The sequence below is a fragment of the Chelonia mydas genome, chromosome 4 (assembly GCF_015237465.2).
Source record: "Chelonia mydas isolate rCheMyd1 chromosome 4, rCheMyd1.pri.v2, whole genome shotgun sequence".
Classification (NCBI taxonomy): Eukaryota; Metazoa; Chordata; order Testudines; family Cheloniidae; genus Chelonia; species Chelonia mydas.
The window spans coordinates 84,574,689-84,598,082 of NC_057852.1; the positions used below are offsets into that span (position 1 = coordinate 84,574,689).

Below are 23,394 nucleotides of genomic sequence, written 5' to 3' on the forward strand. Positions count from 1 at the left end.
TCAGATGCACGATTGTCTGCTGTTCCTCTGACGCAGGGTGGGGCGACTGATGACATGGCTTACAGGGTTGGCTTACAGGGAGTTAAAATCAACAACGGGGGTGGCTTTACATCAAGGAGTATTTCAGGCAGGACTTCACGGAGGGTTCCAATAAGAAATGGTGCACCTAAGTTATTGTTCTTATTGGAACAAGCAGGTTGGTCTGGCCTCTGATTGATACATGGCTAGATTTACCTCGCTGCATCTTCTCTGTGAGTGACTGCAGTGTGACCTAGAGGAATGAGTCCCCTAGACGGGGGGTGGGGGGTTTGCAAATGAGTACAAAACAAATCTGGTCTATTTCTTGTTTTGATACACTCCATCTATCTTTTACATCTTTGACTGTCAGCAGACGGTGCAGAAGGACTGCATGCCATCCACATCTCATGGCTGCTCGGCAGAAGACGGTACAATAGGACTGCTAGCCATCCTCACCTCTTGCCTTCCCGGCAGAAGATGGTACAAGAGGACTGCTAGCAATCCGTATCGCCTGCCTGCTCACCATAAGATGGTTCAACAGGACTGACTGCAGGACTAAAGAGAATGACCTGATCAAGTCACTCCAAATTTAGTCCCTGCGCCCATGTCTGCCCAGGCGCTCCTGATCGACCTCACAGAGGCGACCAGGAGCACCTCGGACATGACGATGACGGCTACCAGTTCTACTGCACCGTCTGCTGCCACAAGGCAATGGGTTGCTGCTGCTGTGTAGCAATGCAGTACCACGTCTGCCAGCACCCAGGAGACATACGGTGATTGTTACCTGAGCGGGCTCCATGCTTGCCGTGGTATGGCATCTGCACAGGTAACTCAAGAAAAAAGGTGCAAAACGATTGTCTGCCCTTTCTTTTACGGAGGGAGGGAGGGAACGGGGGCCTGACGATATGTACCCAGAACCACCCGCGACAATGTTTTAGCCCCATCAGGCATTGGGATCTCAACCCAGAATTCCAATGGGCAGCGGAGACTGCGGGAACTGTGGGATAGCCACCCACAGTGCAACGCTCCGGAAGTCGACGCTTGCCTCGGTACTGTGGAAGCACTCCGCCGAGTTAATGCACTTAATGCACTTAGAGCATTTTCTGTGGGGACACACCCACTCGAATATATAAAAACTATTTTAAAAAACCTACTTCTATAAATTCTACCTAATTTCGTAGTGTAGACATACCCTAAGTGTGGCCTTGGGTAAGTTACTTAGGCCCAATTTAAAGTAGTTAAGAATGAACCCAACTTTAGGCATCTTTTAAAAACAATCCACTGAAGCCCTTGGGACTACTCCTGTGTTTTAAGTGAGGCACATATTTAAGTACCTTGCTGAATCAGGGTCTTAATTATTTTGTTCCTCATTTGTAAAACGGGGATAATAGCAACTGCCTACCTCACAGTGTTGCAAGGATAAAATCAATAATGTTTGAGGTGCTCTGATACTGTGATGATGCGGGGGTATGTAAGTACCTAGATGCTGTACCTAGGAAAGGGGACAATATAGGTAAATTGGATTTATGAGCTGCTGCTCCTTTCCCCACTTATCATGTCCAAATGAATTCTGGCTATATCCTCTCTAATCAGAACACCCACTGACTATCAGTAACATTGGCCTAATTATTTGTAGTTAACACTACAGACACATTAAATTCTAACTATAGTAGGCCACAGCAAAAATGATCATTTGCTGCACTGGGGTATTTTCTTTGACAGCAGTACTTGTGGTAAATCAGATGTCCATAGCACCACTGTCCCACTGTGTGTAACTAAGTTCATTTTCATGTCATTAATAAGCACTGAAATAGTATCTGACATGTTTAGAGTTCTGTGCAAATACTAAATTAGGGAATCCTTTAAAAAAACACCTGTGACGCAGGTAAGTATATATTAAAAATAGTTGGAAAATTGGGGAGGAGAGAGTGTTCTGTGGAAAACCTGGTCTTTTCAGCAAAAAATTGAAAACCAAAATAGTTTGATTCAGAAATGACATTTCAGTGTCCCATGGGAGTGGTAGTTCAGGCGCCTCATGCGTCTGTTCTCCTCTATAAGCCCAAGCTCCTGGGTTGGACTACATCTCCCATGATGTACCACATGAATTAGGGAATCCCTGGCTGTGGTGCATCATGGGAGGTGGAGTCTGGCTCGGGAGCCCAACATATAGAGGAGACTGGGAACATGAGGCAACTGAACTACAACTCTCATGAGTCACCATGGTGGCATATCTGAAACAAAATATTTATGTGCTTGGCTGAAATATTTCAATTTTTGGCTGAAAACCAAAATCTCTTTGGTTTTCAGGCACTTTTTTGTCTGGATTTTGTGTGCATGGGTTGGGTTTTGTTGTGGTTTGTTTTATTTTATAAATTGGTTTTCAAGCATGAGGGTTCTATAAAAAATTTAAACTTTCTATGTAAAGCAGGTACTACTTGGGCGGAAATTATTTTGTTGAAAACCCCATTTTCTGTCTTTTTTTTGACAAAAGTATTAACTAGTTTTAGTAAGTATTACTATCCTCATTTTATAAATGGGAAAAACTGAGGTACAAAGAGGTTAGAGACACAATAAGTCAATCTGGGAAAAGGAAGATTAGAATTCAGTAGCTCAAAGTCCTGATTCCCAGCCCTGTGTTCAGTCTGCCAGACAATACTGAGTCCAATATGGTTTTAATATTGTTACCATAACTCATACTCAGTTAACATTAATGATGTTACATGCACTACCCTGTTACCATATGTTCCTGATAATCTTTGCAGTCTCATGACCTAGTCTGTAATAACACACTGTAGTAAATGAAGATCTTTAAATGTCTGACACGTTGCTTACTTCTTTTAATTGTAGTGAGTACACCCTGTATTATCCATTGTGTATTTCATAGCGCATGCTTGGCTAGCCTCTTTGACAAACTCTTAAACCTCACTGCTAGATATCTCTATAGTCACCAGTAAACAATACCTTAACATACAGAAACACAAGTGAATCTTGAGGCAAGTTCATTATTAGCACATTTTCACAGTCATATATTGCCATTTCATGTGACATAAGCTAGCAATGTATTTAGTCTTGTCAGTTGATATCTACAGTAATTTTGTGTCTTTGCTCTATTTCACTAGCTTTTTTTCCCTTTTAAAATGCTCTAAATACCAATAAGAAAAGTGTTCTTCTGGAATTGTACTTTTAATCTAAAAACTACTCAGCACATTTTATCGATTAACAATAACTGGTCCTCACAATACCCTTGTTGGTGGTGGGGGTTGATCCTGAGAGGCTGAGCATCTGCAAGTAGGCGAAAAGTGAGCAATACTATTTCTATTTTTCAGATGGAGGGAAATAAGGCTTTAGTTCATTGATTGACTGAAATTGAATTACTGTGCCTTTACAGTGAAGTAACTGAGATCAGTATTAACCCCAAAGAGATTACAGTAAGTGATTTATACAAGACCACAGCGGGAGTGTGATTCTCTCTTCAGGACACTCAGAACCATAAGCCACTGTGTTACTCCTCTGCCTCAGCAAGTGAGAGCTTTGCTACTGTTAAACTGTATGTCAGCTCTCTGACATACCAGTCTGTCTGCCTTGCCAGCAAACTCCTTGAAACTTTTCCATTCTAAACCTTCCTTGCAGGTAACAATCAGTAAAACCTAACTCCTGAGTTCCCCAGAGATGTCTTTCTGCAGTGTCCAGTCCCTTTCACAGAGACAGCGTGCACACCAGCCTGTTAGGTTACCTGAGGACTCATTCTTCACTTAAATATAATAGCAATGAGATGGGTTATAGTAAAACTATTAATAAGTTTTTATTAATAAAGTACAGAGATTTAAGTGATACTAAGCAAGAGAAAAAGACAGGTATGGTTACAAACAAAACACGCATTCTAGTCACTAAAACTTTTCATTTTAGCAAGTTACAATCTTTGCCTAAGCAGTTCTCACTTACATCCGTTTACCACCATATTTAGCCCTTCAGGCCAGGGGACAAAACTTGCACAGACACAGAGGATAGTGTCCCTTTTCTTCCCTAAGTGATGGATAACTACGGGGTTCTCTCTCCTTGTTATAGTACAGGAAACCTTTGAAAAGCAAACCCAGACAAAGTTCCTCTCCTCTCCTGATGTGTGGACACCATGCTGTCTTCCTCATCCCTTGATCAACTTTCTTTTTCGATTGGCTTAATCACTTCATTTCCCTTACCTGTAAATGTACTTCCATTGTCTCTGGCCTCTCCTTGCTCAATTTACATTGGAGACAAAGGTAAACAGGTGAAACAATGTTCCTTTGTCTATGGCAAACCTGTTTATCTGCTCTACTCAGGTTGCTTGATCTGAACATATTTCAGGAATATATTTCCAACACATATACACAATTCTTTACACACTGACTACACATACATCACACAGTAATATTAGGGACCACTGTATCACCAGTTCTTACATGATACCTCACAAGACACTCTTTGGCTAAATATTCTGACAACAGCGTGTTGGGTGCAACCTTTGCCTGTTGGCATAAAGGGGGCTCTTAGGGTCACAGAGAGTCTGTCAGAGCCACTCTAGAGATGGAAAAATAAAGATCTGCTCGAGCCTAATTTTAGAGCCCAACCCAACCCTGACTTGACCACAGCCAATCTGAACCCAGCCCAGGCATGTTGGGTTGTTTCATACCTGACCCAAACCTGACACTAGTATTTTGGTCCTGTCAGGTTCAAGTCAGGTTGCAAGGGTCTAACCTCTGGCCCAGAATGCATTTTCTTTACTTTGTTTCTCCATGGAGCCATTGGGGCTCATTATCCCCTAGCCCTGCTCTCCCACCACAGCCCATCAGCTGCTCCCAGCCCCAGCCAAGCACTGCACACCCAAAAGGGTGGCCAGTTTTCCCCTCTCCCTGGCCACTCCTCCCAGACCTGTGTTAGTGCCACTGCCTCAACCTTGGAGGTCAGGCTGGTGGGCCTTCCCACTCCCCATTCTCCATGCCCCAGATCTATTTCCGGCAGCTCCTTCCTGTAGGGTCTTGCTGCATGCCCTGCCTGCTGGCCAGAGCTGCCTCCCTGAGCTGTGCGTGCTGTGGAAAAAGAGGCACGGCAACTTGTCACCACAGTACAGTGAGGTGGCAGTGCCCAGCAGGAGCAGGGCAGGCAGCCACTGCTGTACCAACCCCCAGTGCAGCTTGTGCTCAGAGACTGCCTGACTGAACTTGAGCCTGAGTGTCAGGTTGTTCTCCACCCGATCCATCCTGAACCTGACACTTTAGTCAGGGCTCATTGGATTTGCGTTCCATTGCAAGGCAAAGGAAACAACTATTTTATCTGATCTGTCTGGCATTTCTAGTACTCCCTTCACTATAGTATCTAGGCACCAGAGAGAGACACAAAAATGGCAGGGCCTATCAAAAGACATGCCCCTAGCTCAAGGGTGGGAAAAGCAAGGTGATGCTACAGCTTACAAAACAGTAGCAGCGAGATCTGTGGAAGTTTCATAAGCTACTCAGTCAAATCACAGAAGGTATATTATTTCTGATGAAATGCTGTGTGTGACACTCCTACACATAAACTTTCATGCTGTGGTCACCCGGGAAATGTCTCTTCATTGTACACATTTGGGAGATGATTACTGGAATTTAGGCAAGTATGTTATGCAGGAAGTCAGACAAAATGGTCATAATGATACCTTCTGACCTTAAAAGCTATTGTGGCTGTGTTTCTGGAAACCAAGCTTCAGTTTGGGTTTCAGCTGCCAGCATAAAAAACTAAGGACCTCCCACTTCCATGTGTGTAAATCAGAAGTAACTCCAGTTAAGTTAATAGACTTACACTAGTTTAAAACCAAGATAAGTGAGGTCAGAATCATGCCCCAAAAAGTAATTTATTAGTGACTTGATATCATATAAGACTGTGAGGTTAAAACAATGGTGTAGTTCCTAGCAAACTTATTATCCTCTTTCATTATCCCACATCATTAGTTTCAATTTTATTTTCAGAGTCTGGGCTGACTATGAACAAGGTTTTGGAAATTTTGTTTCAACGAATGGTGAATACTGGCTTGGAAATAAAAATCTTCACTATCTCACCAATCAAGGTAAGATTTGTACAGAAATATTTTTCTTCCTTAGCGGCCTTTGCAATACAGGCAAATCCACCATCTGTTTCTGCTTGTTACTTTGTTTCAGGACCAGGTTCTGATGCAATTTGCACTCGTGTAAATCCTGAGTCACACCACTCGTTTGAATGGGGTTGTTTAGAATTTACAACAGTGTAAATTAGATCAGAATCTGGATCTCAGTTCCTAATAAAGGATTCAAACCCTCATTGGGCCAATGTGTCAATGATGTGCAGGGATCCTCTACAGAGCAATGCTCTGCAGTACATAAGGCCACCATCCCCCACGCCCTCAGATCCTTCCTCCCCATAGCAGACCTGCATCAGTTTAACTGACAGTCCTGACCCAGTCAGTGAACTGCATCCGTTCCATTTAGTCAGGACTTGTAGTGGCTACATATGTGACACAATCTGACTGACAATGCAGGTCTGGGTGTTTTCTTATTTCTCCTACTCCTGGGAATGCTAGCAGTGTCTCCATATTTCTAATAATTAAAGGTAGTTAATCTCCTATTGTCCTAACATACCCTCCTCTAAGGGCTTGTCTACACTTAAAATATTGCACTGGTGCAGCTGCACCACTGTAGCACTTCAGTGAAGATGCCACCTACACCAACAGGAGGAGTTCTCCCATCAGCATAGGTAATCCACCTTCCCAGGAGGTGGTAGCTACAAGGAGGCTTAGGTTGGTTTAACTGCATCACTCAGAGGTGTGAGTTATACTGACCTAATTTCCTAGTGTAGACCAGGCCTAAATTATTGCTTGTTAGATCTTATGCTTCAATTTAGTGTACTCATTCCTCCTCCCAAAACCTTCAAAAGGCAGACTTCCTAAATTACTCTGCTGACAGTTCACAATGGCATCATGCCCCTCATTGCTCAATCAGCCTTTGAACATACTCTCTCCTCAGATAAGAAATCGAGATCAATGGGGTTGAATGGGTGTAAGTGAAAGAAGAATTTATGCTATGCATTCAGGGCCAGATCTTCAATTGTCTTAAATTTGGCACAGCTCCATTGAAGTCATTGGAACGATGTCAGTTTACACCCTCTGAGGATTTGGCTCTGATTGTTTAATTTACTAATCTACAGAGGACCCAAAGCCTCAAATTTTGAATTTGGATGGTAATTCCCCCAAATTTTGAGGAAGAGCAAATCCAGGATTATGGCTGGATCCTCTTTCCTACCTTCATCAGCAACTCACAAATCCTACCAATGTGAGGGCTGGGTGGCTTACATTGGAAAACTTGTACCAGTGTAACTCCATCAATTTCTGATACAGATCAGCCCCATATGTTTTGTGGAGGGAGAAATACTAATAAAAATTAATTTTAAATGTCTAAAATTTGATTCCAAGCATTGTGGTCTGTTATATGCTCACCTTTAAAGACCTTCATGAGAAAATGTGGCTTTTGCAGAGGCGACGCATGGGGGGGGGGCGCATGTGGGGTGACGTGCCCTGCCAGATTTGCTGCTTGGCTTGTACTGAGCATGCTCAGTAACACTGCTGAAGCTGGCTGTCCTCACTCTGTTCCCCTCCCCCACACTACTGGCAGGCACAGGTCGTCTCTAGACGTTAGTGACTATTATAATTTGTATTCTTGAAGTATATCCCACACCTCTTTATCTTCTTTCTTCTTCACCACTTAAGCATTTCTTGCTATTCCTTGTTTTACAACAATTTTAGGAGCATAATTTAAAGAAGATGTTGCCAGAACAATATTAGTTTTATAGAAATTGCTGTGATTTTTATTCATATGAATTTGTCCCATAACTTTTTAAATATGTAAATGCAAATGTGAAAATAAAAAGGCTTGTGGGAGCAAAAGAAGAAACATAAATAGGATTTTAGTCTTTTTACATAGCACAATGGCTTTATTCTGAGGAATGCTGAGAGACGTTGATTTAACATGAATAAATATTTGTTGTTGTTTTGTTAAGGAAACTATACCCTAAGAATTGATCTCTCTGATTTTGAAGGAGAACGGCGCTTTGCACAATATAAACGCTTCAGAGTTACAGATGAAGAGGTAATAAAACGCTGAATAACTTAGTTAATCGGTTAATTCATTTTTTAAATGAAAGCTTGGATTCTGTAGGCAACAGAAAAAATATTATGGAAGGCCATATAATTATAGATTCCACAACTTTCATATACATGTATGGTTTTATAATATCTCTTATTAACACATTTTCTTTCTCACCAAGACCTTAGAATTTTGGATTATGTAATAATACATTGGTTTAAGTTCATAAATTGGTTTCACACAATCATACTTTGTGCCTGTCTTTAAAGATTTAAAATTAGTTTTCTGGTTCTTCAGCAACCTTTTAATAATAGGCAGTTTTCATAGAACTTTGCTGATGTTATCAATGATGTTGGTTACAAAGATTTTTTGACATGAAAATGTTCAACATAAGATGAAGTTTTTATTAAGCAAAATTAGCTCTGTTAAAGGGTAAATCATAGAGAATATTCTTTGTTAACAAAGGCCTTGATTCAGCAAGGTACTTAACTATGTGGCTAATTTTAAGCATATGAGTGTGCCTGTTGCAGTCAATTCACTAGGACCATACATGGTTAAATTTAAGCAAAACTTAAGTACCTTGCTGAATTGGGGCCAAATGGCCCAATTATGCTGAATGCCTTCTGGTAGGTGCTGAGTACCCTAAACAGCCACTAAAGTAAAATCCAATTGTTTTGGAGGCAGTAGGAGTTAAAAGCATTCAACGGCTAATAGAAGCCCTTTAGCATCTTGTAGAATTGAATCCTAAAAGCCTGCTTTTAAACACATATTTAAAGTTCTTGAAAATTCTTTTGTCTTACTGAGCATCATCCCAGTTGCCTTTTACACTGTGTTTAAATGGCAAGAGCTAAATGACATGCCATTTCTGAGTTTATATTAAATAACAGTGAATGGAATGTGTATATTTCCTAGTTAATAACCATATTTGTTAATAACACCCAGAGATTAGTCTAATTTTTCTCTCTCCATTTTTCATTAGAGCTCATACCAGCTGAGCTGTGGTGAATACTCTGGCACAGCTGGTGACTCCCTAACTGGGGGGTTTCACCCTGAAGTGAAATGGTGGGCTGATCACCGAGGAATGAAATTTAGTACACGAGACAGAGACAATGACAACTATGAAGGGAACTGTGCTGAGGAGGAGACAGCTGGCTGGTGGTTTAACAGGTCAGGTATTTCATGAGAGTACCAATACTAGTGATTATGATATCTCCTGATTACATATGATGTAGAAACGTATAATATCAGGTGGGATTAGTACAGAGGTGGGCAAACTACGGCCCGCGGGCCTCATCCAGCCTGCTGCACTATCCTGCCCAGCCCTTGAGCTCCTGGCCGGGAAGACTATCCCTGGCCCCTCCCCTGCTGTCCCCCATCCCCCGCAGCCTCAGCTCGCCGTGCCAGCGCTCTGGGCGGCGGGGCTGCAAGCACCTAACGGGCAGCACGGGTGGCGCGGCTGCCAGTCCTGCTGCTCTGAGCGGCATGGTAAAAAGGCAGGGAACGGGACGGGGGGGGTTGGATAAGGGGCAGAGGTTCCCTGGAAGCAGTCAGGAGACAGGGAGCAGGGGGTGGTTGGATGGGGCGGAGGTTCTGGGTGGGGGCAGTCAGGGGACAGGGAGCGGGGGGTTGGATAGGTGTGGGAGTCCCGAGGCGCCTGTCAGGGGGTGGGGGTGTGGATAGGGATCGGGACAGTCAGGGGACAGGGAGCAGGGGTGTTGGACAGGGGGTGGGGTCCTGGGAGGGCGGTCAGGGGACAAGGAGCAGGGGGTGTTGGATGGGTCAGGGGTTCTGAGGGGGGCAATCAGGGGGTAGGAAGTGGGAGGGGACAGATAGGGGATGGGGGCCAGGCTGTTTGGGGAGGCACAGCCTTCCCTACCCGGCCCTCCAATCAGTTTCAGAACCCCAATGTGGCCCTCAGGCCAAAAAGTTTGCCCACCCCTGGATTAGTATAATTAATTGTAATTGGGTAATCTGTCATTGACCCCATCACAGACATCTCAGCACTTGCCCACATGACTGAGTCTGACCCTTGAACGAACTCCTTGCCTGATACCCCTGTATCACACCATCTCCAGCTTGCACTGGACTGAGAGAAGGGATTTACTATGTGCTGGGGTTTGCATTCCAAATTCTCACTTGCTGTCATTCTGTATCTATTCTATCTCCAATGTACAGATTCTCTTTAAGGTCTCTGACTTTCATTAAAACAAGTCATCTTGAACACACATTACCACTGCTTCCCATTCTTGCATTTTCCCAGTATTTAACTAGACCAGATGTGACATTTATGCAGGCTATATGACAAGTTAGTGCTAGCGGTTGAGTTAATAGATGCCTAATGTTAGGGGAACCATTTTTCACCCCACTTCACAGGGTCTCAAGCTCATTGTCCATTCATCAAGAAAGGAGTGCACCCCCTTAATTAGTGGTTGTTCTCAGTGATTATTCTGAGAAGGAAACTTCCTTAAATATGATGAAGTCAAAGTTTTTAAAATGTAACATTTCTTATACTTGTGCATGCAAGGTGACACGGAAGATTGAACATAAATGATAAATAACCTTGGCCTTGAATATATGGGCAACTATCTATATAGGTTCACTTGAATAATAAGATAAATATAGCTGCAATTATGCAATATAATTATGCAATATATAGCTATAAAATGCAGTTCAAAGAAGCATATTATCACAATGCAATCTCAGTTCACTTGGCAAGAATTGCCAGGCAGGATCAGCTCCAATGTGTGTGTCTCTCTCTGTGTCACCCTTTGTCTCCCTTTTTAACCCCTCACTTCCCAAAATTCAATACCACTTTCTTTGAGAGGACTGAGATAAGTTAGGCCGATCTCATTACCTGTAGCCACCTCATAGGTTTGTTTCAAAATTAATTTTATCTTTTAGCATATGCTAGGGAAGGAGAATCAACATAATGGATAGTGCAAGGAATTGGGTATAATATCATAGGAAAACCACTTGTGGACTGAGTTTCAGTGCTACTTAAAGCTACAATTACAGATATAGAAAAAAAATCAGTTGTGATCCTGTTCCCAATTAAATGAACCTCCAGCCCTAAAATTACATAGGATTATGATAACATATCACAGCTTTCATGTATGATGAATCACCAATGACTATTAGTCAACTGAGTCCATTTTCCTCAAAACAAATCTCTTATTATTTCTGATAGCTCAGGCAAAAGCATTATACTTTTGTGGAAATAGCTGCATGACAGGATTTGACAGCTCTTTGTATCTAATGTACTATTATGATTCATATCATATAAATACCACAGATAGCTAGCTCTTGCGGTGCAGGTTTCTATTAGCTATGGGTCTTTCTCTCTCTTAAAGTGATAATACTGTCTTGTAGCAACTATGCTCTGGGTTAAAGATGAAAGCTGCTAATGAAGTTACCCCATTTCCATGATTCTGCCATTTTGTTGAGTAAGCACTTACTACTGAACTGAACACTGAAATACTCAGCAGAATGCTTGCAAATATCGGTATTCTGCCCACACAAAAGAACAAAGCAAGCAGGCAGAGTGAAATGAAAGCACTGAGAGCACTCATTTGTCATGCTCACATTAGCAATCACGGATGGGGGGAGAACCAGTGCTCTGGATTGGGTCATATAGGGTCTCCCAGCTGGGTAGGAATTTGTTTTTCTATTTAAAATCTGTTGAAATGCAATTTTTGCCTTAAAAAAATTAAGGGATCAGGAGGACAATAGGAATGGAAATAGGCTACTTCTAAGGTGTGTACATGAGCCTGCCAAGTTTGGCAGTGTAACTTTAAAAAAAGCATACCTTTATTACTTTTTATTTTGCATGAGCTGAGTACTTAACATATGTAATCAATAAATCATACGCCAGTTGTGTTTCTGCTGCATATCTAGTTATTTCATGTCCAGACTGTTACACAGTATTTGTGTAGTTTTGTTATTCTGCTTTTTTTGCTCCCCAGCACCAATTTAAGAGTTGTTATTCTTGGCTCATGGTACTTTCAAAAAAATCCACTTGTGTCCATTTCCACCAAAAGAAGGAAATGCAGTAAAGGAGTCAATAAAGAAGTCCAGTAGCTAGTCACCACCTGTTACCCTCTATGCCTTTGCTAAGGAAGTTTGTGCTTGAGTGAGTAGTGCAAAGTAAACAAATGCCTACCCAGTAAGGAAAGTGTATGACATATTGAGCATGTCAGTGCTGTCCCCAGTTTATCCTTTTGAAAATCAAAACCACCTTTTATATCTGCAGGTCATAAACTTTCAGCTGGTATATGGCATGATTCAATTTTTAAAAAGTGTTTGCAATGAACAACCAGCTAAATAAGAATTTTAATATATGGCTTTTATTATTATTGCTTCTATTTCAGTTCTTTGTAACTGTTGAGTGTAACTAACAGACTAACATTTGCCAATAGTTATATCCTTAAAGCTCATTCTAGATTGTTTTCTTTTTGAATTCTACCTAAAGACAGCTTTCTAAAATCCATCATAATGTGTGACAACTAGCTACTAATAACAACAAAAAAAGCAACCCAACCGTTGTTATAATCTAGTATTGGAGCTATAGCTAAACGGATTCACTACAATATCCTGCAAAAAAAATGTTTAAATGACTATATAATCACAATCATTCCTTCTTCTTCATGGAAACAAAATTAATGAGGGAGAGGGGCTGTAGCATAGCAAAGTATTTCTTTGACAGTTACAAATGTAACTTATACTGTTGCAATGTATTAGAGAGCCAGAGAAGGATGCCAATTGAAATGGCAACTCAGATGATCCAGCTATTGGAGGATGGCCAGAATGGCTATATTTAACTTGTAGAGAGATTTCATATTTTTCCAACAAATATGAAATCAGTAGTTTAATAGCTGAGCGGATGGTGATTATTCTTATTTTTGCATGTGAAACTCCAACTGTTAGCAGTAAATGCAGGATTTAGAGCAATTGCTCCAAAACAACAAACAGAGGAACAATGCCACATTCCTTTCACAAAGTTTTCATTGCCACATACCCTTGTTGCTAGGTATGATCTTAACAAGTCTGGAAACATTCTCTAATGAAGCAGATTAGCAGGCAGAATGTCAGGGAACTAATGGTGTTAAAGGAATGGAGTCAAGCAACAAAGGACTTTTTGTTTTGGAGCCGCTAAGAACCCTTGAAATTGTGCCCTAATTTAGCCTTTATTGTTTAGTGGCATTGAGCCCCATGAATGCAAATTCCTGCAGCTGTCAAACTAGACTGTCATCAACATAGTGATTTTTTTGGCTCATGCAACAACTACAAATCCCTGAAGCTTTTAGACAAAACAGATTTGTTTAATTAACATGAATGTCTTATTTTTGTTTTCCCCTTCTTTCCCACCAGGTGTCACTCTTCCAACCTGAATGGTGTGTACTACAAAGGACCTTATACAGCGAAGACAGACAATGGAATTGTTTGGTACACATGGCATGGGTGGTGGTATTCTCTGAAATCTGTTGTCATGAAGGTCAGACCAGCAGACTTTGAACCCAATGTTGTTTAAATATCTAGTTAATATAATTCATCCAGTTAATCTTTTAGCAAATCCATTCAAATTAAGCCAGATGGGCAGATTTCTCCCTCCACCAGCCCCGCTCCCCTGCCTCATTTATGCCTGTATAAATCTGGAATAACTTAATTAAAATCAGTGGTGTTATATGGGTATAAATGAGAACAGAATCTGGCCTTGAGCCTGGAGATACAAATAACATGTATGGGATTGCTAAAGAGACCAGTCAACATACACCCAGGGTTTATGGCAACTTTCACCCATGTAGAATACTTAGCAGTAGATCCCTAGAAGCAGGGGGAACTTCCACTTGACTGACAGGCACAAGGGGGACCAGGACTTCCCCAAAAGCGAGCGGTATTGGTCAGGAAGGAGGAGTGCAGTGCTATTGTAGCCTCTGCTGGTGAGCCTCCTTTGGAATCCCCAGTGGAATTCAAAGCAGCCTACAATGCCAGAACCTCTGAGGAAGGACAGCAGTGGGAATCACCTGTCCTTTCCTAGGACACAAGAGACTAGGCTGGTACACAGGTGCAATTTGTACCTTCTGTGCCTTCTGGAGAATGGGGTACAGGAGGGGGTGCCAACTTGGCCCACACTATTTTGGACTTTTTTCATTTGGAAACCATCTATATCGAAATCTATGCACAATAAATAGGATTTAATGGAAAAATTACAAAATAGATTCACTCTATTGTCCTAAAAAGCAATGTGACTATATATTACACATAAAAATGACATTAAAATAATGTTATGGGCACCTCGTTTAGTGCACAGAATGGACTGTTTCTGGGAATTAATCCTGGTTGTGTAGAATGAAGGTGTTGTATGTAGGAGTCCTGTGTCATTTGCTGCAGAAGTTGAAAGATGTGTAGTGAATGAGGCAGTAGCTTGAATGAAGAAAAAGGATGGTCTTGTGGTTAAGGCCCTTTCGTGCTGCCCTGGAAAATTGGGTTCTATCCCTGCTGCTACCATATAGGTCCTATGTGATGTGGGCAAGTCACTTAAACCAAACTTTTCACAGATGGCCACTAATTGTGGGTTCCTCATTTTCTGGGCGCCTGACTTGGGCACTCACAGCTGCAACTGAAGTCAATGGGAGCTGTGCTTTAAACATACAGAGTGCTATATAACTCAAAGCACTCTGAAAAATCAGGTCCTAGTTGTTTCAAATTGATCACCCAAAATTAATGGTTCTGGAGCAATTTGTATACTGGGGGTGCTGAGAGCCATTGAACCAAACTGTAAACTCTGTATGTGATTTAAACCATTTCAAACCATGCTGCACCCTTAGTTCCAGCACCTATGAGTGGACATGCTGTGCACTGAATGGGGCAGGGGTCCAGTGGAAAATATAATGTATGATCCTGTAATTAAAGACTGTATCATAATACATACGCACAGGGGAGCCAAATTAAGGTTACATGGGCAACTTTAATTCTGGCACTTCCTAGCTTTTGAGTGCTTGCTTTAGCAAACTTAACATTCTTTTAATGTAGTTTTTGTGTGTGTAATTTTAAAGAAAAGCTGAACCCATTTCCATCATGACACCCAGCAGGGTTGGAACCTTTAGATCCATAGCACAGACTTCTGCCACTTGAGCTCACGGAGTAACTGATAGTAGCAGTAGGTTATCTTCTATGTGAACTAATGACTAGAGGGAGAATGGAACACTCCCTTTTCCAGAGGGTTTCACAGATATTTGCAGACAGCAGAGGAATGCTGAGTCTTCAGAATCTTGACTTTCAGTCTAAATGCTGACGTATAGCATGCTTTACAGGTAACAGACCCTTGTGACCCCCTCACCTCAACAAGACTGCCCCCTTCTACCACTTGTCCCTTTAGCCTGTTCCTTTTCCAGTCCTGGCTCTCCCCCTCCTGGCAGATCCTTTCCTAACTAGTCCCAGTCTAGATCCTCCCAGAATCCTCGCTCCACTCCCATTGTCCTTGCCCAGTCACATCCAGGCTCCCCAACCAAACCACAGTCTTCCCCTGACCCAGGCTCCTTGTCCCAGTTTCCTTGTTCACTCAGTCCCATTTCCCACCCCCAGCTCCTCATCCAATCTCAGTGTAGCATCCCTCCCCGCCCCTGGCTTTCACTCCAAGTCTCTTTGCCCAGCCAGTGTCCTTGTTCCACTCTGCTCTCTCTTGTGTACCCCCAATCTGGCTCTTGTCCCTTCAGCATTCAAGTCAGGAAATTTCTGCCTCCATACTGCCTGGGGGTTTGCAGGGGAGTGCTCATGAGCACAGGAGAGACAGCCTTCCTGCTCTCAGTCCTTACTCCACTCTCACAGCCTGAAGCAGCAATTTCAGGCAAAGTTCTACTCTGCCCCAGTAGCCCTGAGATGAAGTATGCCCAAGGCAAACTGAGTCATTAGAGAACTGAGCTGCAAAAGTCTAAGTCTCTGCTGAGCATGTGTAAACTGAGAGTTTTCAAAAGCTTATAATTTGGCCAGATTTGGGTGGGGGGTTTTTCAAGGAAAAGCAAAAGATACATCCCTGGCTTGTATTTTTCAAGTTCCTATTCCAAAACATGGAGATACTAGAGCTTTTCAACTGAACAGCTGTAAGAATTTATTTCGGGGAAGGGGTTGGAATGGGGGTGGGGCCGGGGCAGCGGGGTCAGTGATGCGGCCCTCAGGCCAATGTACTAGTCCTCATGTGGCCCTCGTGCTCATTTGAGTTTGAGACCCCTGCTCTAATGGTTAGAAACCTTCACCTAATTTCAAGCCTAAACTGTTGATGGCCAGTTTATATCCAAGTTTTCTTGTGCCAACATTGGCTCTTAACTCTGCTCCCTCCGTTGTGTTTATCCCTCTGATGTGTTTATAGAGAGCAATTATATCTCCCCTCAGCCTTAATTTCATTAGGCTAAACAAATCAAGCTCCTTGCGCCTCATCTCATAAAGGAGATTCTCTATTCCTCTGACCATCCTAGTAGCCTTTCTCTGCACCTGTTCTACTTTGAATTTCTTTGCTTGTCCATGTTTAAGAGAGTTGCGCACAGTATTCCAGATGAGGTCTCATCAGTGCCTTGTATAATGGTAATAACGCTTCCCTATTTCGACTGGAAATACCTCGTCTGATGCATCCGAGGATTGCATCTGACTTTTTCCATGGCCCCATGACATTGGCAACTCATAGTCATCCTGTGATCAACCAATACATCCAGATTTTTCTCCTCCTCTTTCACTTCCAACTGTTATGTCCCCAGGTTATAAGAAAAAATTCTTGTTGTTAGTCCCTAAATGCATAACCTTGCACTTTGCACTATTAAGTTTCATCCCCTTTCTATTACTCCAGTTTTCAAGGTTATCCAAATCTTTTTTTTATGATATTCTGGTCCTCCTCCATAATTGCAACACCACGCCACCTTGTGTCATTTGCAAATTTTATTAGCACACTCCCACTTTTTGTGCCAAATCATGAATGAAAATGTTAAATAAAATTGGTCCCAACATTGATCCCTGAGGAACTCCTCTAGTAACTTCCCTCCAGCCTGACAGTTCACCTTTCATTATGACCCACTGTAGTGTCCTCTTTAACCAGTTCCTTATCCACCTTTCGATTCTTATATTAATCCCCATCTTCTCCAATTTAACTAATAATTTCCCATGTGAAACTGTATCAATTGATTTCCTGAAATTCAAATAGCTTAAAATCTACTGCATTTCCTTTGTCTAGAAAATCAGTTGTCTTCTCAAAGAAAGAGATCAGGTTGTTCTGGTATGAGCTATCCATTGTAAAACCATGTTGTATTTTATCCCAGTTACTGTTTACCTCTCTATCTTTACCTTCTCTGTCTTTCAAAATTTGTTCTAAGACCTTGCATACAATTCAGGTCAAACTATAGTTTCCCATACCACTTTCTCCCCGACCACCCTTTTCATAAATATAGGTACTATATTTGCAGTTCTCCAGTGCGGTATGGCCCATAGTTTACAGATTCATTAAACATCCTTGCTATTGGTCTTGTAATTTCATGTGCCAGGTCTTTTAATATTCTTAGATTAAGACAATCCACAGCTTCCGATTTGGTCCCATTAAGTTGTTTGAGTTTGGCTTCCACCTTGGATCTTGAAATTTTTACTTATCTTCTTTCTCATTAGACACCCTGCCACTGTGCCCAGGCTCTTCATTCTTAAGAACTGAGGCCATGTATTCATTTAGGTGGTGGGCTATACCTAGATTATCTTTAATCTCCACCCTATCCTCAGTGTAAGGCCCCAGAAGTCTAGAACTCGGGCTAGTAGAGCTCCTAGGCAACTGAGAGCTCCAGGCTGCCACCCAACAGCAGCTGTAACCAATTTGCACTACACATCCCATGACCTGCTGTGGACACAGACCACAGGAAGTTCTGCCTCAAGAGTTTGATAGACAGCAGCCCCATGGTTCCTGATTGGCTCCCAAGAAGTTTCCAGGCAATAATGTGGATCTTCTGTAGTGGTTATTACTTATTCATTGCTCTTGAATTCCTGGTATTGGTGTGATTCTCCAACCTTGCCCCTTCTGGATGCAAGTCTTTTTGTCTTCTGTTCTCACTTGCAATCTTCTGAGAGTCATCCTCTGTCTTCCTGTAGCTCTGAACTCTGGTTATCTCCATTGTCTCTGCCCTTCTTTTTGTAGGGCTAGCCACTCTTCCTTGCTCTCCCATCTTCTGTTAGTGACTCTCTCTCTCTCCCCTTCATTTTCCAATTCAGCAAACCTATTCCTTGGCTCTGTCTCCTGTGTTTGCTGATCTTTTCCTCTGACTGGTTCTTGTAAGCACATGTTTCCACTGGCCTCTTAATTCATCCAGCAGTCTATCCTCACAGTTGTCCAGTCCAGCTTCCATCTGCAAGTCTTGAGTTTTCCCCTTCAACCTCTTCTGGCCTTTCCTTCATCATCAGCTCAAATCCCCTTCAAAACTCAACCATAGTTTCGACCTGCATTTCAAAACCTCAGATCTTCTCTTCCATCAGTTCTATCAGGCAGCACATCATACAAATGAAACACCTTTCAGGTACCCTCTCCAGAATAATGTACATCCTCCATCTTCATTGTCTTGTCCATTGTTGGGGTTACTACCCCTGCTGCCTCTGTAACAGGCATGGCCTCCCATCCAAAGCTTCTGTCAACAGATAACCCACACTGCACACAAAATCCCCCCTGCAGCTTCCCTTCCAAATTCCCCTGTTTTCAGTTGTTTTCTGGCTCATGTGCTGCTGACTGACCAGCTGGGCTGCCTTTATAGGCCTACTGATTAGGAAAGCCTGGTCTCCTAATCAAAGCTCAGCTGCGATCCTTTTCTCACAACATACTGCCCCTTACCACACTTTGCAAACTGAAAGCAACCCAGCAAGCAAGCAGACAGTCTTGAGAACACACACTCTGCCACTAAGAAACAGGGGCTTGCCTCCCTTCTCCTCCAGCAGGTTTCCGATCAACCTCCCCTGATCTCAGCTCTCTTTGCTGGCTCCTGTGCCGCTACTATGAAAGTTCTTGCAACAATCCCAGGGGATTCATGTATCTCTCCATGGTTTTACTTGGTGGCCAGTGTCCTGCCCCGCTCAGTGCTATTCACTATTTAAATTCCTTCTCGGGTCACACACTATACACTGGGAAATAAAAAAGGAAGGTGTTGTGATTAAGGCAATAGACTGGGGATAAAGAGATCTAGATTCTGTTCCAGGCTCTCTCATGGATTCACTGTGTGACATTGAACCCCTGTAAAACAGGTGTGACATTTACTTTAACTTCACAGGGTCTGCTGAGAGTAGATACACAAATGTGTGGCATTCAGATACCAGGCTGATGAGGGCTGGAGGAAAGCCTATAAATAAATGAGATGTGGTTCATATGCATCTCTATGCTGCAGTATAAACTTTAGCTTAAATTCTACAATGGGTTTTAAACTTATGCTTTTAGTAGCAATTAAAAAAAATATTTTAAAAGAGCCAGTCACAGGACTGGATGCATTTTCAGCATACTAGTGTAGAACAGTTCAGTCACATAGAAAATCCACAGAAGACAGGAAGATACACATGTGTACAATATGATATATTCAACAACAAAAAAGAGCCTCCAGCAGTTATTTCTAGCCAATTTTCTCATTAAACTCAAAGTGATCCTGCATCTTCCTCATGCACACTCTATAAGTCTGAATCAGTAGAGTGAAGATGAACACTTGTTTTTCCAAACAAAAAGATAGGTTTCTAGAGGTGTTAGAAACGCATTCTTTCCTGTGGGAATTCTCAAATTCCTTTCAGAAGCCTGAGTTGAGGAGGGTTCATTCTCTGCCAAGCCATGAATGATATTACAGATAACAGTGAAATTACCCTTAGTATTTTGGAGAGGAAAAAGGAAGGAAGATTACTTAATGCATTCAAAGAAGCCCTACTGAGGCTGATCTAATTGCACTTAATGTAAATATAAGACATGGAAAGCTTAAATAGTAAATTCTCTAGCAGGAAAAAAATAGATTGCTCCCAAACTTGCTGATAAAATCTTCAGCAGTTTTCTTGAGCTTGTTGTAGGATAAATCAAGGCTTTTAACTTATGAGAATGCGAACAATACTAATCAGGTTTCAGAGTAGCAGCCGTGTTAGTCTGTATTCGCAAAAAGAAAAGGAGGACTTGTGGCACCTTAGAGACTAACCAATTTATTTGAGCATAAGCTTTCGTGAGCTACAGCTCACTTCATCGGATGTGCCACAAGTACTCCTTTTCTTTTTGCGAATACTCGTCAGCTGAGCTAGGACATATTCCTAACATTTGAATGCAAAAGTGGCAGAAAAAGCCATTTCCCTTCCCCTTTTGGAAATCTCATGAGGAAAGGTACTCTAGATTGATGTACAATCCGGTTACACAAGGCAACCCTCTTTCTGCATATTTTTTCATGCATTTGCACATTGTTTATTTGGATTGTAACCTCCTGAGGGCCAGGATCTTGTCCTCCTAGCTGCTTGAAAAGCGCCTGATATATTGGTGGCATTATGCAAATAAAATATAATTCTCCCTCCCCCATTTCCATGTTTTTCTTTGTCTATAATCAATGCGGAATGTATTAAAATGTATGAGTAAAGTGTTTTTAACTCAAATGTGATCCCATGTTTCTTATCAAATAAGTAAAACCTTTATTTTTAAACAACAAGTTCAGATGGATTTTTTTTTTTAAAGTACAATTTGGAAGTGAAATCACAAGCTGCTAAGTGTTCCTTGCTGTGCCTGGCATTGCCTGTTAGTATTAATTTGTTTCCTCTACAGGTTTGAACATGTCCTGGAGCAGACTAGTATTCATGCATGATTGTAGAACAAAGATCAGTGTATTTGTTCAATCATTAGATAGGAACCACAACACAGAGCAGAATGAATTTGTTTCACTTGATACAAATTATACAACCCAAATAAAGAACAATCAAGGAAATAATAAGGGTTTTGCTGGGTCATTCATGATTGAACAAAGAACACTATCCTAGCTACCAGCAATACGCCAAGCAAAAAAGCCCTCTCTTTAATCATCCTTTGTGAGAAATGTCTCAATGTTTATGAACTAGCAGTTATTCTAATAGTTTTCCTTTCCCTTCAAATTGTTAAACTCTTTGGAGAGTGAAAGAATGGAAATCATAAATTAAGCATGAATTAAGTGGAGTAGGGGGCATAGATCCATTAGAAATCTGCCTTCTAACCTCTCCCTACAGTCAGAAACCTAACATAGTGCCCTGTTTGTTTATTTTTTAGGGAGAGAGTGGTGCACTGAGGAGAGAGGGGAAGTTCCTGCCATAATTTGACCTATAGCTTTCCTGCAAAGACTTTTCTCTGAAGCCCCACTGGCTGCCTAGAATTACTTCCGCTATCTCTCCCCCTTACACACTGCTACCCCACTAACATCCTGTGATGTTCCTTTCAAAGGGTCAGAGCCTCAGGCCAGTTCTCAGCCCAGCTGCTGGCACAGTGCATGCCACCAGGGGAAAAGTGCAGGGTAAGGGCTCCCCAGATGGCCAAACATCCCTTTCAGGCTTCTCTAATTCACAGCAGGGACAGGAACAGTACCTCAGTGGCCCAAAGACCTGAGGAGCACAATGGTGGCTTTAAACTGCCTATATCCCTCTTCAGCTGGGTTAAGTGCTGCTCCACTATAGCTGAAGATTGGAGAAAAAGTTTCTTGGCTTTAATTCCCCACACTTTTGGGGTGTTTCAGTTCACCAGGAGCTCAACTTGGAGATCTCAAAACAGGCACCAAAAATTAGTGGATATTTTAAAACTTAGGTATTGATGTCTTACTGCCTCACTGTTGCATTGGGATCTTCAGACCACCAGACTCAGATCCTAAGGATCCCATATTAATCTGTCCATAATGATGTAATATTATTTGTCTTATATTTAACTCTCACTGTCTGTGTCTTTTTCTCTTATGAATCACTCCTGTGTATCTAGTGCTGATTACTGGAACATTCTTGAAGAACTGAAAACAACTCTTAAAAAATGGCTACATTCCCATAGCAATAGAAGGGATGCTATGTTATGTTATTAAATCTCTGTGAAATGAGCTGAAATTAGGCTCCTGTCATTAGAGATTTATTAAAGCACCATAACCACTAAGTTGTCATGAATTCTGTAATAGTGTCACATCTGTTTTAAGTGGATGTTGGGGAAATGTACAAATGGAGCTATTTACTATGAAAGATGTCCTGCCTGACAGAAAATAAATTTAAAAAAACCAACAAATGATATCTGATTTTTAGGAGGATAAGGAAGCTGCAGATTTACTATACAGAAACATATGGCATTGGTCCTGTCACACACAAATCCCTTGGTAAAGAGTCCCCTATTCTTTGCAAACATCTCCCACCTCAGACCTCATAAACTTACTACACCAAATATGTCTTACAGAATATTTATGCACAAAGAGTAACCTCATAAACTTACTACACCAAATATGTCTTAAGGAATATTTATACACAAAGAGTAACATGTAAGGTACCTATAGAAATCTCATAACTTGTTAAGATTCATAATCATTGAAAGAGATACGTACAGGAAATATTTAAGGAATAATGTATTTATATTGTTAGTATGTTTTATGGACCTGGGTTAGAAATTAACCACAGGAGATGTGTCTTGGTGATGGCCGATTTGGGCAAAGGGGGGTTGTCAATCCTCCTTGTTTGGCCAGTGGTGCAATGCAAGGCTCATTTGTTTAGCCTTGTGCACTACTAAGGCATAGACAACTCTTGCCTCCCCCTAATTGTGGGGGGGGGGGCACAATCTTAGGGTGACCAGATAAAAAGTGTGAAAAATCGGGACAGGAGGTGGGGAGGAATAGGTGCCTATATATGAAAAAGCCCTGAATATTGGGACTGTCCCTATAAAATCAGGACATCTGGTCACCCTACACAATCTAAAGGGGAGGACACGTGACCGCCCCACATGTCTCCTCTGCCCAATGCCCCCTGTTAGGATATAGATATTCAGGCCTGTCTGTAAAGGCCTATACTTGAAGAATTTAGGTGTATTCTTATCATTTAGCTAGTTATAGAAGTATAAAAGAAAGAATCAAAATCACTGTCTGCCAGTGTAAGGGCCTTACTGTGACAGTCTGAGGCCCTGTTCTTAGGCTAAGGCCTTTGGCTAAGCAGCAGAGGCAGCCATAAGCTGGGAAGTGAAGGGTCTCATCCTCACATTCCAAACTAGTCACATTGAAATAAGGTGCTATTGGGCTGTTAGGAATACAATCCTGTCCTG

General features: G+C 41.9%; 1 protein-coding gene across 5 annotated transcripts in view; it reads left to right on the forward strand.

Annotated features, from left to right (window-relative positions):
* Positions 1–23,190, forward strand: part of FGL1 (fibrinogen like 1) — a 54,760-nt gene extending 31,570 nt beyond the window's left edge. For 3 of the 5 annotated variants that reach the window (XM_043546154.1, XM_043546153.1, XM_027825121.3), the window contains exons 5-9: positions 5,997–6,094; positions 8,056–8,144; positions 9,121–9,308; positions 13,509–13,632; positions 21,391–23,190. In XM_043546154.1, coding sequence (XP_043402089.1) covers positions 5,997–6,094; positions 8,056–8,144; positions 9,121–9,308; positions 13,509–13,632; positions 21,391–21,435 — 544 coding nt within the window. In that variant the 3' untranslated portion in view covers positions 21,436–23,190. Of the gene's footprint in view, positions 1–5,996; positions 6,095–8,055; positions 8,145–9,120; positions 9,309–13,508; positions 20,801–21,390 lie in introns of those variants that run through there. The other 2 variants (XM_043546150.1, XM_043546152.1) reach the window with 1 other exon arrangement.
* Positions 23,191–23,394: the final 204 nt, after the last annotated feature.